Source organism: Tribolium castaneum, chromosome 1, assembly GCF_031307605.1.
Source record: "Tribolium castaneum strain GA2 chromosome 1, icTriCast1.1, whole genome shotgun sequence".
NCBI lineage: Eukaryota > Metazoa > Arthropoda > Insecta > Coleoptera > Tenebrionidae > Tribolium > Tribolium castaneum.
Window position 1 is genome coordinate 33,589,419 of NC_087394.1, and position 16,162 is coordinate 33,605,580.

At 32.8% G+C, this 16,162-nt stretch overlaps 1 protein-coding gene across 4 annotated transcripts in view; it reads left to right on the plus strand.

The window, feature by feature from the left end:
• Positions 1 to 37: 37 nt before the first annotated feature.
• Ae2 (Anion exchanger 2) overlaps positions 38 to 16,162 on the plus strand; it is a 51,230-nt gene continuing 35,105 nt past the window's right edge. The window contains exons 1-5 of one of the 4 annotated variants that reach the window (XM_015977601.2): positions 6,609 to 6,723; positions 7,222 to 7,390; positions 11,528 to 11,684; positions 14,853 to 15,267; positions 15,336 to 15,362. In XM_015977601.2, coding sequence (XP_015833087.1) covers positions 7,298 to 7,390; positions 11,528 to 11,684; positions 14,853 to 15,267; positions 15,336 to 15,362 — 692 coding nt within the window. In that variant the 5' untranslated portion in view covers positions 6,609 to 6,723; positions 7,222 to 7,297. Of the gene's footprint in view, positions 180 to 6,608; positions 7,391 to 11,527; positions 11,685 to 14,852; positions 15,268 to 15,335; positions 15,363 to 16,162 lie in introns of those variants that run through there. The other 3 variants (XM_015977604.2, XM_015977605.2, XM_015977603.2) reach the window with 3 other exon arrangements.

Here is a 16,162-nt window from a genome sequence, read left to right on the forward strand (position 1 = left end):
GCAGCGTTTGTGTAAATTAAGTGCGCGATCTTGACACAATTGTGATTTAAATTTGTCCCAATTGTTCGACACTGCTTACGGATTTTTCTGTTTCTGGTGCTTGGTTTTAGTGCTTTGCTATGAATAACGCCGCCAGAACGAATCTACGAAAGTTGTCCTTCTTGGGATTTTCGCCCAAGGTAAGTTGCACACAAAGACACTTTCTCCATTTTTATTCATTTAATTTATTGGGACGGAAATTTTTTACTTCGCATTTTGGTGGACACCTACACTTGTAAACCGGTCCACTGTGAAATTTGTGACAGAATAAAAACGCCACAAACTAATAATTAACTACAATGCGTTCAAAAATCAAGTCACCTTTGAATTTTGAACGTAATATGCCGCTTTATTTAAACAGTGAATGCCGTCAAAGTGACACATTTGTCAAAATAATACTACAATGCTTCGAATTAAAAAACAAAAGAATACACAACAACAAAATTCACAGAAATATAAAACACAAATCAAAAATAACTTTACCAAAAAGTGAGTAAAAAGCCAATTCAAAAACTTGACAGAAAAATTGCGATAGTCATTTGAACTCAACGCCACATTAATTTTGAATTCCATAGTCAACTTGATGAACAACCATTTTTGAAGACAGACCCAGAAACAATCGTTTTAACCCAAATTTGCAAAACATGACTGATTTATTGTTAGTTGTTTTCCTCCAAAATGCTATCCTAGATCCGCCCAAGCTGGTCAAGTGCATATTATTTAAGTTCACCAACAATTAAATTTTTTCTTTGAAGAAATAAAAAAAAATTGATTTTTTAGCGAAACCTGGAAAAATGAGACGTTTTATTTTGTCCAGAGTCGTTTTTTTACCCATTTTTTTTATATTTTGTGTAGTTATACGCGCAATATTTAACACTAATTCAATCACAAACACTTAATTCGAGTAGAATTTGTTACGCCTGGAATTAAGTGGCATCAACGCCAAGCACAGATAGCAATTTGTCAATTATTAAAGTGGTTTTATTGGTGGTTGATGGCGTATTGAATTATTGGACTTCATTCGAACTATTTTGGTTTATTGATTTGTGTACATTATTTAGGAGTAATTCTGAGCTTATTTTTAGATAAAAAAAATGTTGCTCCAATAACATGCATGAATAACACACTGAATTTATAAGGAATAACAATAAATGTGGCAAGCGGGTTATAGTACTTTTAAATCTCCAGGCATTAAAAGCTTACTTATTGATTATAGATTCTGCATATTTAGTCATAATTTAAACCGTATTTCGATTAAACCTACACCTGAATTAAAAAGAAATTTTCTTGATTTTTTTGTCCCAAAATCCCAAAGCGTGCGACCTCAGTGTGTTGAATATTTAAATAACTTCTTAAAATTTCAGCAAGGGATTTTGAAATTCCCGTATTTTTGCTTTATCTGCGTAAAATTCTAATAACTTCCTGCCGGGCGTAAAATTTCCTAATTACACAAAGACAGTAATTCAGCAAGAGGGTATTGTGAGTAGATAGTGATTTGACTTATCTCAAGCACTTTCATACTTTAAAACATCTTAAGTAATGATTAATTAGATTGTTTTCCCAGTTATTTTCCACACTAAAGAATAAAATAAAATGAAATCATACAGTGTGATTGATTATGGCTTAACAAATAGTTATGTAATACTTGCAAATACAGTTTAACATTCAAGAGCCTGCCAACACGAGATAATTTAGATTTGAATTTTCCAGAGAGTACACACATATGAGAACGCCTCCGTTAGACTTGATAGCAATTGAATTATTAATCAGATGTTACTAAAGTTCCAGCAACTTATTAAACATTAGTACAGGAGGTAAAATAACCAAGCAGGTGTCGTATTTAATTAAGAAAACGCGAACGTGCTGTGAAAAGAATTCTTATAAAGAAAAACTTCCTAGTCGTGTCATTGTGTTAGGAGGGAAACTCACAACAGATTAGATTTTGAGCTGTCATGATCCCAGCTCCCAGCTATTATGTTAAGGAAGACCAAAACTTAAAAGCTTATTGGCTTTAGCTGAAATTTTAATATGTGTCATGTGGATAATTGGATGTGTTTGCTTGTTATGTTTATGGAAGTACGTGTTGAACTAATGTGACCGGAAGCTCCTAGTGTTAATTAGAATATTAAGTTCTGTAAGCCGTATCGATTTCTGCCGACATCGGACATTAATTAAACTTGCTTATGGCTGTTAAGGTGTTTATATTATTCTGTTTACGTGTTTACATTCAAGCTGATAAAACTAGTGCATCACTATTTGTCGTAAATAATAATGCAGGTCATGCTTCATGCCGCCATACTTACATACATCCTTAAAGTGAGCGAAATTTTATCATGCTTTAAAAGCGACGACTTCACAATTTAATCTCGAGAAATCGAGATCATATTTTGCGAGCTTTTAGGATTCGACTGTACAATCTCTTAAATAAGATTAATGTTAGGCAATTAGCAGACCAGTTGGGAACACTAGAATAACCCAGTTATAGTCGGCAAATTGTTCAGGTGTGTTGAAAGAATTAGTTCGTTCACCTGCGATTGAGAACTTGAGGATTTAATTAAATCACCGAATTAATGCTCTAATTTGATTTAAACTCTTGTATTCGTCTGGTACGTTACAAATCGCTTTTATTTATAAAGCAAACAAGCTGAAAGTGAAATATATGATACGGGGGTTGGTTTCTGTGACTCAACCCTGACCTATTTCGAGTAAATGTTTATCGTGTTTTTCAACATGGTTAGATTTTATGTGACTGTAGTTGGTGGACATTTCTAGGTCTCAATGAAAAATTCCAAGTCACTGCAAGCAATTTAAGTAATTGTAATTACATGCGTCCTTTTTTTTGCTTTTGACTAGGTTTAGTTAACGATACAAATCTGTAACATTTTGCTATTTATGGCCTAAATAAATTTTATTATAGCCATTATTTATGTTTTTGTAAAGGTAAGTATTGAATTGATTGACTTGATTTCTTAAGTAAAAATCACTAAACGTTAAGGAGTTCATAGAAAATTTCGTCACAGCATTAACCATGAAACAGTTGTATAATCGATGAATAATACAGTTCACAGTTTTTAAGCTATTTAATATTTAATAACTTTTTTGCAAATAAGCCAAATAAATACATTTCCATTTGAGATTTTTTTTTAATTCGATCAAAAAAATACTGAACAAGCCTTATATTTTTGTCGACGTTTTTTCTAATCTCACTTTTTCAACAATTTGTTTATTCCTTTCGGATTCATTTTTTATTCGCTCCAATTTTAATTTATTATAACACCAAATGAGAGGTGAAAGCCCATTTTGTTCAGTATTTATGATAAGCGATAACACCTCCAAAGTAATTTAGATTCTGACAAGGTAAAACCATTTCGAAAGCACCGAAAAATTGAAAAATGAATAATATACTTAATGTAATAGAAAGAACGTGTGAAGTTTCTTTTGAAGAATGTAGATAACGTGTTAAATGAAAATAAGATCTATTGCATGTTGCATTCAAAGAGCGGCTTTTACAATTTTTAGATACATTACATTCATTTGTGTTACACTTTTTTTAACAATGCAAATTTAAAAATATGGAGGGATGGGGATAAATATAAAAAAATTGTTATACTTTTTTACTGAATATGGATTTTTTTGCTGAAAATTTACTAATTATCACACGTCACTATCCGTTATTATTAATAATAAATGTATAAATAATCATTTTATTCTGAATTTTTGCATACCGTAATTATAGTAAACCCAGAAAACACATGCAGAAAAAACATGATCTTTCTTGTCTTAATAAAATTTCCTTTTCGTTTCCGACTCTTCGGTAGAGAAAATCAATCAGCAACCGACGAAAATTCTTCAGAGGTTAGCCACTTCGCTGATTTTCTTTAAAATTTACAGCGAAGGATTAGAGATTAAAGTTACGACTGGTGCATTTTCTAGTGGTAGATAAAAAATTTAATTTGCTTTCATTGAACGTTTATCTACCACACCATTCAACATTTTGGAATCAAACTGTATGTATAATTGTAGCTTTTCATTCAAATCCAGAGAACAAAAAAATTATTTTCTATACAGGGTGAATTTAACAGTTGCGTATAGGTATAATATATTTTACGGCGTGATAGTGAAGTCCAAAAAAAGTCAAAATAACTTAGCTTAGCCAAATTTTTATAATTTCTGAAACTATAAACTTCACTAAATCGTAATGAAATGTGATCTCTGAGATAAGTTTTTCCAAAGCTATGGCACCGCTCTAAAAAATTGAAAAAATTAAAAAATGATGTTGCTTTACTGGGTTTTCCGGGCATTTTTTCTGCATGTCTTTGTGCATTGTATAGTGAAATTATTTTTGACACACTGTATTTGCACAAAACAAATTGTTTAGAATTTTTTTATCTTTTATCTATTTTAATAAATATATTGGTTTGCCTTTTGAAATATTTATTTCTCCAAATAACTTTGCGAATAAACGTAACAAATCTATCAACAGTATTTTTTTAATTTACCTTAATTGAAGATTTTTTTACGCTAAGTGAAAAAGTTGCTTTACTTTTGTTGCGCTAATAGGAGCACTGTCTATATAAACTATTAAACTAATTTATTTGGTATTTAAAATTAATGCTTATAACTTATAACAGCAGCCTATTACGGGGTTTTGAAATAAAAGATTTTTGGATTCTGTGATTACCACTGGGATTTTAGATTCTAAAAAAATTAATTTTATACTAAAAGTTGCTTACTTTTGTCCTATAGTGTATATTACCCATCTAAACGTGTGAATAAAATATTTAAAACTTCATTTAAATTGCAATTTTTTTGACAAATTTTCCAATATCCAACGCTGAAGTGGAGGTTGCATTCTTTATATCTCAGAGAAACTATTAACATTCAGATAAGGCAAGCTGAGTTATTCTGATTTTTTGCTTTTTCCACATTTTTGTTAATTTATTTTATGAGTATTCGGAAGTAAAATTACCGTTGGGGGCGCCACTGAGCTAGGTCGAAAACAGTAACCATAAATGGCGGGAAAATGTTTATTCGGATATTTTGAGCGTTGTACGAATTTTGGGGATTCACAATTATTACATTGCCTATGCGGAATGATTATTTCATCTTTGATGCAAGAAACTTATGTTGACAAATAAGAGATGACGAGGAAAACACGAATAACGAATGACTGTTTGGTTCACTTTCTTTATTGGAAAATTATTACAAAGACATTGAAAAGCCTACCTTTTGGAATAATTTGCGTTTAAATGTATCAGCAGTTGTTAATCTTTATTGTAGTTTTGTAGATTTACCGCAGCATTTCATGATTTTTTCAGTGGAAAATTCTAACCTAAAATTCATAACACTTCACTAATTTATTGGTTTCTTGAGCCAAACTTTGTGTTCGCTGTGATCCATTACTTATAATCTTTAATTAGACAACTGTTTGATAACACTTTGTAATCAAAATTTAAATATTTTTCACTTTTTATCCACTTCCAAGTTCCAACAATAAACACATTATACCATGAAAAACTACAGAACCAAAGTCAACGCTAGTATTTACCACCACGTACTTTTAAAGTAATTCTTTCTATTGTAAGTAATTAACACTATACACGCAAAATTATTGAACATTAAATGTCAGTTAAATGTGGAATTACGAAAATTTCTTTACTGTTTTCGACATAGTTCAAAAGTCATCACCAGAGGGCGTCTAGTTAATTTTATTTCCGAATAGTCAGAATACACTGTTCAATACTTAAGTACTCGTAATCAGTTTCCATAAATAGAAATTTGGAACATTTTCATTCGTCCACAAACTGATTGCAAGAAGTATTACGTTAATGTAAAAACTTAAACAATGTGGACAGAGTTCCCTCAATAATAAAAATTGAGAGAAACAACACACTAAGGAGATTTAACACCGTATTTTAAAATTGTTTATTTGTGAAAAATTATTTATTAAAAGCAATCACAAACTAAAACTTTCAAACACAATTTTTGTGAAATACATAAAATCGGAAAAATGTGATAAAATCGTTGATTATCGTGGGCAGGCTTGCACTTCCCATAAAAAACCGCACCAAAGTGCAAGTTTAGCAAATCACATTTTGTGAACAGTAAATTGATATTTGCATATCTCTTTAACCGGATACTAAAATTAGCATGATGAAAGAGTCTGCAGCGCGTACTATTTATTGAACGAACTCTTTTGTGTACATTTTGCAAATAGTAAAGTTTATAAACCTTTGACTCACGTGACAATTTGCAATAAAGTAATTATCTCTATTCAATTTTTACTAAATCCTGCTAACTGCCGGTAAGCTCGACATTCACGCTGTAAATTAGTAATCGAATTGTTGTCACGGAATCTATCGCTTGTCCATTGAATCTTGCAAATGTCACCCGGTGATGTGTGCTCTTGAACCTTGATGAGGCATGTCTTTGTGCCAATTAAAAATGCAGGAGGAAATGTCACTGGTAATGACCTTGACTGTGAGGCGGTTAGAGGAACACTGCATGCGCAACGGGCTCGTATCGACCCATCCTGAGACTAGGATCGGAAGGATTCCTGCCGCACTAGGTCCGCTAGGTCAGTGCTCGGCGGATTTTGCCGGCCGCGGTGCTCGCTCCATTCACTGCCGTTATCGCGTGACCAACTTTTCGATGGATTGCCACAAATCGCGATGTCCTAGCAGTGTATGAGCATTCCACTCCCACCCAACTCCAGTTCCGTTACCGTTTTGTAACGCAAAAAGCAAATAATATTTTTCGCATCTCGCTTGCCCAAAACCCACACAAAGTACAAAAAGCGAATATCACACTGCGAGCCTTCGAATTTGCAAGACATCAGCTGATTTTTACTTTCCATGACTGGCCTTGACTCGACGCTTCACTTTCGCGACCCGGCGCATCCACCAAAATTGCACCTTGGCATCGGCTCTCTTAATCGAGTTAGATCGCATCGATGGCGTTTTAATAAAGCTTAGTGTGCCCCTAAATATTTAAAATTCCCGAAGGCACTTAAATTTATTAAACAAAGTGGCTTGTTTGACTCGATTATAAATTTCATTTAAATAAAACGTACCTGTTTGTCGAACGTCCCGGTTCCATAAAAGATTTTCTATTTCTGCTCAAAATAGAACGCACATGAAACACTTCATTGCGCTGAAATATTATTTGCTGGGCTCTTTTCAGTGATTTCATTCCTCCAGCAATAAGACAAGACGTTTAACTCAATTGTAAATTAAGATTTTATAATGCAACATTTGTTATGCCTACTGAGAAAACCGCAACAGTGCAGAAGTCTTTGTTACAAAGGGCGCGCGAAAAGTTGTTGAAGTTGTTTCGCAATTTCGGACACCAGGTAAGGTTTTCGCTGATTTATAGTGTGATTGCGATTATGTTGTGACTAGGAGATTAAACGGTTAAGTGATGCGATCATACCGGCTTATGATAATCGCATCGATATTTAATAAGGGGAAAGTGATGAAACAAAGTCGTTCAGAATTTAATATCGTGTTTAACGCTTCATCCATTCGGAATAATTTCACTTTTTTCGCTCAACTTAAAAAATTAAGCCTATTTAGTAAGGCTTTATAAAATATTGAAAAATACAACAAATGTTTTTGCATTGAGACGCATGATTACAAGGCAATTTTCAACCACGACCTAAATAATTGTATATTATTAGATGCTTTATAACATAACAATTGCTTACCATGACATAGTTATTACAAAGATTGTGCTTACTGTCTTGGAAAAAGTTAATGAACTTAAATCGACTACCGCTCAAAAAGTAATTGGTAATAAATGACCTAGGTAATGGCAATGCGATTCTTGGTTTTTGTTCCAGAAACGGAAATAAAAGTTTTTCGAAATGTTCCTACCACTAGCCTGTTCCGTCTAAACATTAAAAATATTGAAAGTTCTAATAAAGATAAAAAAGTTGGTTCTCAACCATAATCTGTTGATTTCTGCTCAATAAAAATATTTTCAAAGTGATGGCATTTCCGGTTATACCGGAAATCGCTACAACTTGCTTGTTTTAAATGGAAAGCTACATTTTTCACTGCGTTTTTGGATCAGTTGAGGTATTTTAAGGCGGTTTTTATCAGCTTTCCCTTTGCCTAACTTTAACCGTTTTCGAGATATTTTAGATTTTTTGAAAATTTTTGGATTTGCACCTGACACTTAAAAAATCGGTAACTCTCTTAGTTTTAGAGATTTCGAAGTCATATTTGGAGAATTAAAAGAGAAAGCCACTGTTCTACAGTGTGTTCAAAATTGGAAAAGAAGTTAATAAACCCAAAACTTTTAAGGTTAAATTTAGACAACTTCAAGTACCCATAACTTAATTTTTTCAAATGGGATGTTCCAATTTTTATTTTACTGGTCTGAGGAGAATTTTTTTCTGTATCGATCTGTATTAGCATTCCCTATACCTATCTGTGATAATTTTCAAGTTATGTTTTTTTTGACATTGTAAAAAATTTCTTACTAACCACAGCTCTTTTTGCATAATTTACCATAAAAACATTTCTGATTAAACAAACGACAACCTCTGTTCAAAATTGTGTTGTCCGTTCTGTGAAAACAAAATAAAATCATTGAATGTTGGTTTAAAAAAATTTCATTTCTCACAATTTTTTTTTCGTTTCCACGAGAAAAGAAAAGGCTTATAACTAATGAATTTCTTCATCCCAACAAAAAGTTATTGTAACTTAAAAACTATTAAACATAAGTATAGGGGAATGCTAATACAGATCTATGCAGAATTAAATTACCTACCATTTAATGAAATAAAACTTGTGGCATTTTATTTGAAAAAATTGAGTTATGGGTGCTTAAAGTTCTAAAAACTTAAAACTTTAAAGTTAAAAAACTTTAACTTTAAACATTTGGGGTTTGTTATCCTTTTTTAGAAATTTGAAAGCATTAAATGAGATAAAAAATATTCCCAAATTTTTAAAAACGCTTTTACGTTTAAACTTTTGTCATGTTTCGGACAATCAGCACTCTCCCGTAAATATCGATCATTGCGTTTTAAAAGTTTGAATTGCTGAAAACACTCTGGAAACAGCACTTGCCACAACACTATTGTCATTTTCCGAGCGTAATAAGGACGAAGATTAGCTTCCCGATTGTTTGTCCAATCGATTTTCGCCCAATTTTGCAATTAATTTCTTGCTAACGTTGTGAATTATCGCGAAATCGGAAATTCCGTTAACGTATCCAAATTATTTTTTGCGACCAGATTCAATTTTAGAATTTAAATGAAGTTGGACGGAATTATTAATATTTATGAGTGTGATTTTTATTTGCATAAAAAATGTCTAATGTTCGGGAACACGCGACGAAATTTACGCCTCACTTTTGGCAAATGTGTAACAGTTTCCAACAAGTCTCAATACTGCTACTGTCTGGCATTTCATTCCACGTAAACAGGTGCATTCTAATGTAATGACAAGGGTGTTACACCAATCAACACCTCCAGTGATCCATCTTTGTTACCAAGCTGACAAGCTCCCCGACTTATTTGATATTCTTGGCAAATATTTATTGGCTTTTTCTTTATTTTTCTAATTCTCTTTGTCCATGACAAGAAGACAGAAAATCGCAATAAAGCATCTTGTCGTTTAATTTCTCTTCATTGCCGCCGATCGTGACATATTAGATCATTGTCTTTAAGCCCACGTGTAACACCTGGAATTTCCTTTCCAGCACGAACCGCAAAAAATATCTCAACTCAAATATAAATTTTTCCTTTCTAGCGTGAGAAATATTGTTGGCATAACGCAAGAATTATTGGCACACTGAACGAAAATATTTGAAAGGCCTTAACATTCCCGTAAAATATTACCAGTCTGATTTGATCGAATGTAAGATACATAAAAATGGGCACCAAGTGCTAGCCCAATTTCTAACACTTTCGTACAAGTGTTAAATAAAATTCAAGGATTTTGTGCTCACTTCTGGAAGTAATAATTGCGGGCATTTTTTTTTGGTTACCTCCAGGCGTTCAAATAATGTTGCAGTTTGTAACATCTTATTTACGAAAGATTGTTTCCAGGAACTTGTACGTTTTTTTTTTAATGCGTGGATGTTGCCCAGTGTTCTGTATTTGACGTAAATTTACTCACTCGCTTCAGAAAGTTTTTACTCGCTTTGCCGCCGACTAACGTAAACAAATTCGTTAAATAGAGGAAGGAGAAAGTATGCCTTTGAAGCTTCTATGTTAATTAACAAAACTCCAATATTTTATGCGCTATAACGAAAGGATAAAGAGCATTGATTCGGCACTTTCATCGGAAATTTTGCTGCTATGAAAGTTTTCTACATTTCCGAATATAAATCATTGTAGTCGACACATTTGGAATATAATCCCGCACGTAAGAAGCACTTGTAGTGTTTTAATCAGATTATGTAGGTAGGAGCACATGCAGGAGTCAGTAAGAGGGTTAGATAAGTTTCTTTCAGTACAATGCAAATTTAATTAGGCATTAGCGCTTGCACAAAGACAGGTGTTTGAAGTTGGTGAAGTTGTAACTTAATTGCGATCGACAGTTCTGTTAACATTGCCAGAAACTCCACATATCTGTATACCTTTACAAAAAGGGATTATGTTTTGAATTTAAACAATAGTGCTTTGGGCGCTTAAAGATAAGTCAAACAAAGGTAAAGCGAATTCAAGAGACAAGTCCAGACTATGAGTGATGTCTTTATTCGAAAAGCTCATTAAATACAAAAGCGTTAAGCTCATTCGAAACTTCATTACTGATACAATCCGGTAAGAAATACACCACTTGTGTTGTTGTGGCAGCTGCTTTTGTTACTCTTGTTTTGGTGTCATCATTACGGTAAGCTCTAAGCTCTTTTTTTGTTTCTGTTAATTGTTGTAAAGATTCAACTGTTCCGGTAGAGAACGAATCAGAAAGTATAAAAAGTTGGCGAGTTATTTTTAGCTTGTTTGCTTTAAGGATTTTAATTTCATTTACTACTCAAGTTTGAATCCTTGGACTTGATGATTGTCATTAATGAGCGTCAAAGTGTGAATAAATCCCTAATTAGCAATCCTCGAGCTTTGTGAGTGTCGTTACTGCAGAAAAAAACGACTCGTTTTCAAGTTTTATGAAACTAATGATCTTCGTGTGTTAAACTGTGTATTTTTAAATGGTAATTTTGTGAATTAGGAAATCGGGGTTCGATTATTTCTTTGTAGTCAATTTATTTATGTACGGCGTTAATAATGTAGAACTTAAACTTTTACCAAGTAGGGAAAGCCATTAGCTGTGCTTGATATTTCGGGCACAAAGTGAGCCATTTTATGAAAGGAATAAAAGTATTGAATAAAATAAGATGTGCAAGCAAGTGGAAATCAGAAAGATATTAACTTCCACCGGCGTATTTTCAATTTTTACGTGGATATGAGAACGTCTGGGTATATTTATTGTCAATTTCGCATGTTGTGGCTTAATTGCAATTTTGTTAAATGTTGTTACAGAACGATGGCAGCAGTCATGACGGAGATGTCGTCCAACTGGATGAAGAATGTGCGAAAGTGTTCGCAATGGACACTGATAACAATGGTTTTGACATTAACAAATTTCACGATTCCGCTCCAGGTATTCCAAGACAGTATGGAGAAAAAGATTACATACGTAAGTAGTTTTATTCATACTTCGAAACTAATAATGGGACCTTCTTTGCGCTATTAAAGTAACGCATTTTTTAGTAGTTGTGTAATTCCATTCGTCACTGTAAATTTTGTAAACAATGACCAACAACAATCTACGGCTTTGACTCTTTGACAGAGTATTGTTGTATTTTGCCTCAAAATTTTTGGAGTGAAGTTTAATAAAAATATTTCTTTGAACTACCACAAATGTTCACTGTCACTGATGTGCAAATAACTCGCAGTAAGTCATTTTTTATTGGTGAAATTTCGCTAATTTTTTAAATACTGAATTGAGCAACAATATGAGAACGTTTCGACTTCAAGTTTCAGTGTGGAGCAGATAATGAGATTCTAATGATACATAAGCTGTAAAATTTATCAGCTTGTAATAATGGATACCCTGAAACTATAAAATCTATTGATTTTACATTCAGGCAGCAGTTTAGAAAACGCGTGCAAAAATATTGTATCACGTAAATGGATTTTGTGCAAAACATGTTTTAAAACCATTTTCGAGGCAAAAAAGTGTCTTAGCAGATAATAAGGTAACAAACCCTGATTTGTAGAATTAATTAAAATTATTACAACACTGTAGACACCGGGAAAATAATTACGAAGGCACTAAATTGAATCTTTTGTGTCTATTTTTTCGCCCCAGCTCAGCGTTAATGAATCAAGGGGTACATTACATGAAGCTTGCTAAAAATATTCAAAGGATAGAAAAACCTTCCGTGTTCACATGCCTGTAAACAATTTATTTTTTACTTTCAATAAACGTGCAGTGACTTTTAATCCCGACATTACGACTTTGCATGTCTTGTCTTTTGACTACCAATAGTTTAATAATTTTGCCTCGTCTATTTTATGTTGCATAGATTTTATCATTTCGACGGAGCAATTTAGAGTTTCATTTAATCTGGCACGAAGGATGGTACAACAAATAAACGTAAAACGAATCGAATTTGTAAGTCAAAAATAATTCCAACAGAATAGAGCTCAGTTCAATAACAGATAACCGTGCAATATGACACACACCGGTGTTTTATCACTTTTTCGAACATTGGGAATAACAACTACATGGTAAACCTGATTTCTATTTAGAACAACAAAAAAGACACGCCAAGTTATAAGAGCCTATTTAAAAATGTTAAACATAATGTTACATTTTAATTATTCAAAAAAAACTTTGAAATATATTTGCAGTCATGATTAGGCAGATTATTATAATTATTATCGATTAACTAACGTGATAGTACCTAGATAAATGATAAATGTTTTTTTTGCATAAAATCGTTTATTTATAAATCTTCTTGTATTCAAAAACTGAATATTAAGAAAGTAATTAAAAATAAAAGCAAAAATTGCCAATGTTTTTTGATTGTTTATTTTTATAACACTGGTACTGCTTAAGTACTGCTCTAAAAGTTTTTAACATAATTTTCAAATCTGTAACAATAAATTATTTTCAACGACCTACTATCCTTTAAAAAATTTTTTTCAAATAAGAAAATTGGTCTAAAACAACCAAAGTATGTACGTATAAATACATACAGGATGTTTCGTTTAAACCCCACATTAGAAGTATTGGTAGTTCTAATAATGATAGTCATCTGCAAATTTTTAGACAACTATAATCTCGCAGGTCCTGCTTATGAAAATATTTTCAGGATGGTGACACCAGAAGTCACTATGGACTTCCTTATTGTAAATGGAAAGCTAAATTTTTAATGCGTTTTTGGATTACTGGAGTTATTTTAAGGTAGTTTTCATAAGCTTTCCCTATACCTAAATTTAGCCGTTTGCAAAATATTTAGGGTTTTTATTTTTTTTAAATTTGCACCTTACAGTTCAAAAAACGATAACTCGGTCATTTTTAAAAATTTGGAAATATTTTGTATCTCATTTGAAAGAGAAAGCCTGGTGTTTTCAAATTCTCAAAAAAAGGATAACAAACCCCAAATGTTTAAACTTATGTTTTAGGAAGTTTAAGGACCCATTACAAAATTTTTTGAAATGAAAATTTTCTACAATGTCAAAAAAACCAACATAACTTGAAAATTATCACAGGTATAGAGAATGCTAATCGATCGATGCAGAAAAAAAATTCTCCTCCAACTAGTAAAATAAAAATTGAGACATCCCATTTGAAAAAAATAAGTTATGGGTACTTGAAAATGTTTAAACTTAAGTTTAAAATTTTTGGGTTTATTAACATTTTTTCTCAATTTTGAACCCACTGGAGAACAGATATAGGCTTTCTCTTTTAATTCTCCAAATACGATTTTAAAATCTTTAAAACTAAGAGAGTTACCAATTTTTTAAGTGACTGGTGCAAATCCAAAAATTTTCAAAAAATCTTAAATATTTCGATAACGGTTAAACTTAGGTGTAGAGAAAGCTGATAAAAACCGTCTTAAAATAACACAATTAATCCAAAAACGCAGTGAAAAACAGCCTTTCATTTAAAATAAGACAGTTGATAGCGACTTCCGGTATAATCGGAAGTGCCGCCATCGTGAAAATATTTTCATTAAGCAGAACTACCAACTTTCAAATAAATATCTTTATTAGACCTTTCAGTAATTGTAATGTGGGGTTTAGTAGGAACAGGCTGTATAAAACGGAAATTTCCTGATGTTTTTATTTGGTTTTGGGGATTTTTTCAGCGACCGTTCTGTTTCTCGGTAAACTTATCAAGGCTTAACTCTCTGAGATTACTTATCGATCTCTATAAATGGACAATAATAAACATTTCTATTACTACTCGTAGCCAATTATTTTTGCTGGTTTGTTGACCATTCAAGTACCTCCTAGGCCGAACACCGGTGTTTTTACTCAAACAACTTGCCATGACATATAATAAAATAGAGCGAGTTTTTTCCAATGCATGAAAACCGAGCTGAAGAACCATTTCAATGAAAGACTGTTCAAAACGCCAATGACTTATTTCCCCACTATGGCTTCTTTTTCTTATTAATAAAATCATGGTCATTTTGCGTTTTAAAATCTTAATTGTATCTAGACCATTAATTGAATCTCGCGTTTCGCAATCGCCTCGTCAAAAATGGTGGTCACCGCAGTGTACGAATTGTTAAAATCTGCAGGTGAAGAGTTTCAATTAACGATCGTTTTGGCAATGAATTAATTGCAGAACATCGCAAGAAGAGCTACCCGCACATGCACGCGCCCATCAAAATCGGCTCAAAGTCGATGAGACGTCGCACTTCCTCGCACCAAATCACGCCAAATTCGACTCCGCCTTATGGGACGCCGCCAAAGGAAGCCGTCACATCTCCGGTTTCCACCTCCGAGCAGCCGTCGGTGCCCACACCCGTCCCCAGCATCAAGTCTCCAAACGTCGATTCGGACACGGGGCCGCTGAGCTCCTTCACGCTGCCGGAGGAATGTGACACTGCGGCCAACAGCTCGGAATCAGAGTGCGTCCTGTCGGAGCCTTGCGGGTACCACAGTCCTAATGAATTTTCGCCCGAACGCAAAGTACAGTTTATCAACAGCGAAACGAGGGACACGTTTGACGTCGATGGGCTTAAGGACAAGAAGAAGAAGTAAGTTTCAATTTTGTTACGGCTAATTAGGGTTCTTTCTAAAGGGGGATTTACAATTTAATTTACAGAGAAAATGTTTACTTTCATTATAGGAGGTGAGTTGAGGCTTAGTTGGTTTGTAAAGTCGTGGTAGATTTCCTGAAACACTTTAAAAGTTTGGACAAAACCAAACGAGTTACTTAATTTTGTGTTTTTTTTTTTAATTTTGAATTAACAGAGATTGGTGAAGATTTAAAAAGTTGGACGCAACCGAAACAATGACATTTTAATTCTCAGTCATTTAATTTAACTTAGATATAGGTATTCCTTTGGAAAGGTAAAGATTGAAAATAGAGGGAGTGTCTTTTATATAAAAAAAATTAAAAAAACATTGCATTTTTTCCATTGTTTGTTGTTTTATACTGCAGGCTGTCTAAAGCCCACCTGAGAAGTATTGGAAGTTCTAATAAAATTTATATTTATCTGAAATTTTGGACAAAATCCTGCTCAAAAAAGTTCCTGCTTAATGAAAAGTCGGTATCTACTTTGTTATTTTGCATTACTTCCCTATTTCTACACTTTTTCGAAATATTTAGGGTTTTTTGCAAATTTAAAAATCGGTAACTTTACTATTCTTAAAGATTTTGAAATAGTATTTGGGCGTTTGGGTTTTTATGTCTGCTTTTTGGTGTTTTCGAAAGTCAAAAATGTTAGCCGAATTTTCAAGGTGATGTTTGCAGAACTTTAGTTAGTTACTTAATTTTTTTCAAATGAAATGCCTCGAAAGTCGAGAGAATTTAGCCAAACCGAAATTTTTAAGGTAATATGTGCAAAACTACATAATATTTTTTTTAAATGAAATACCTGATTTTTTTTTTAACTAAATCGAAGAATTACATTTTTCAAAGCTAATTTA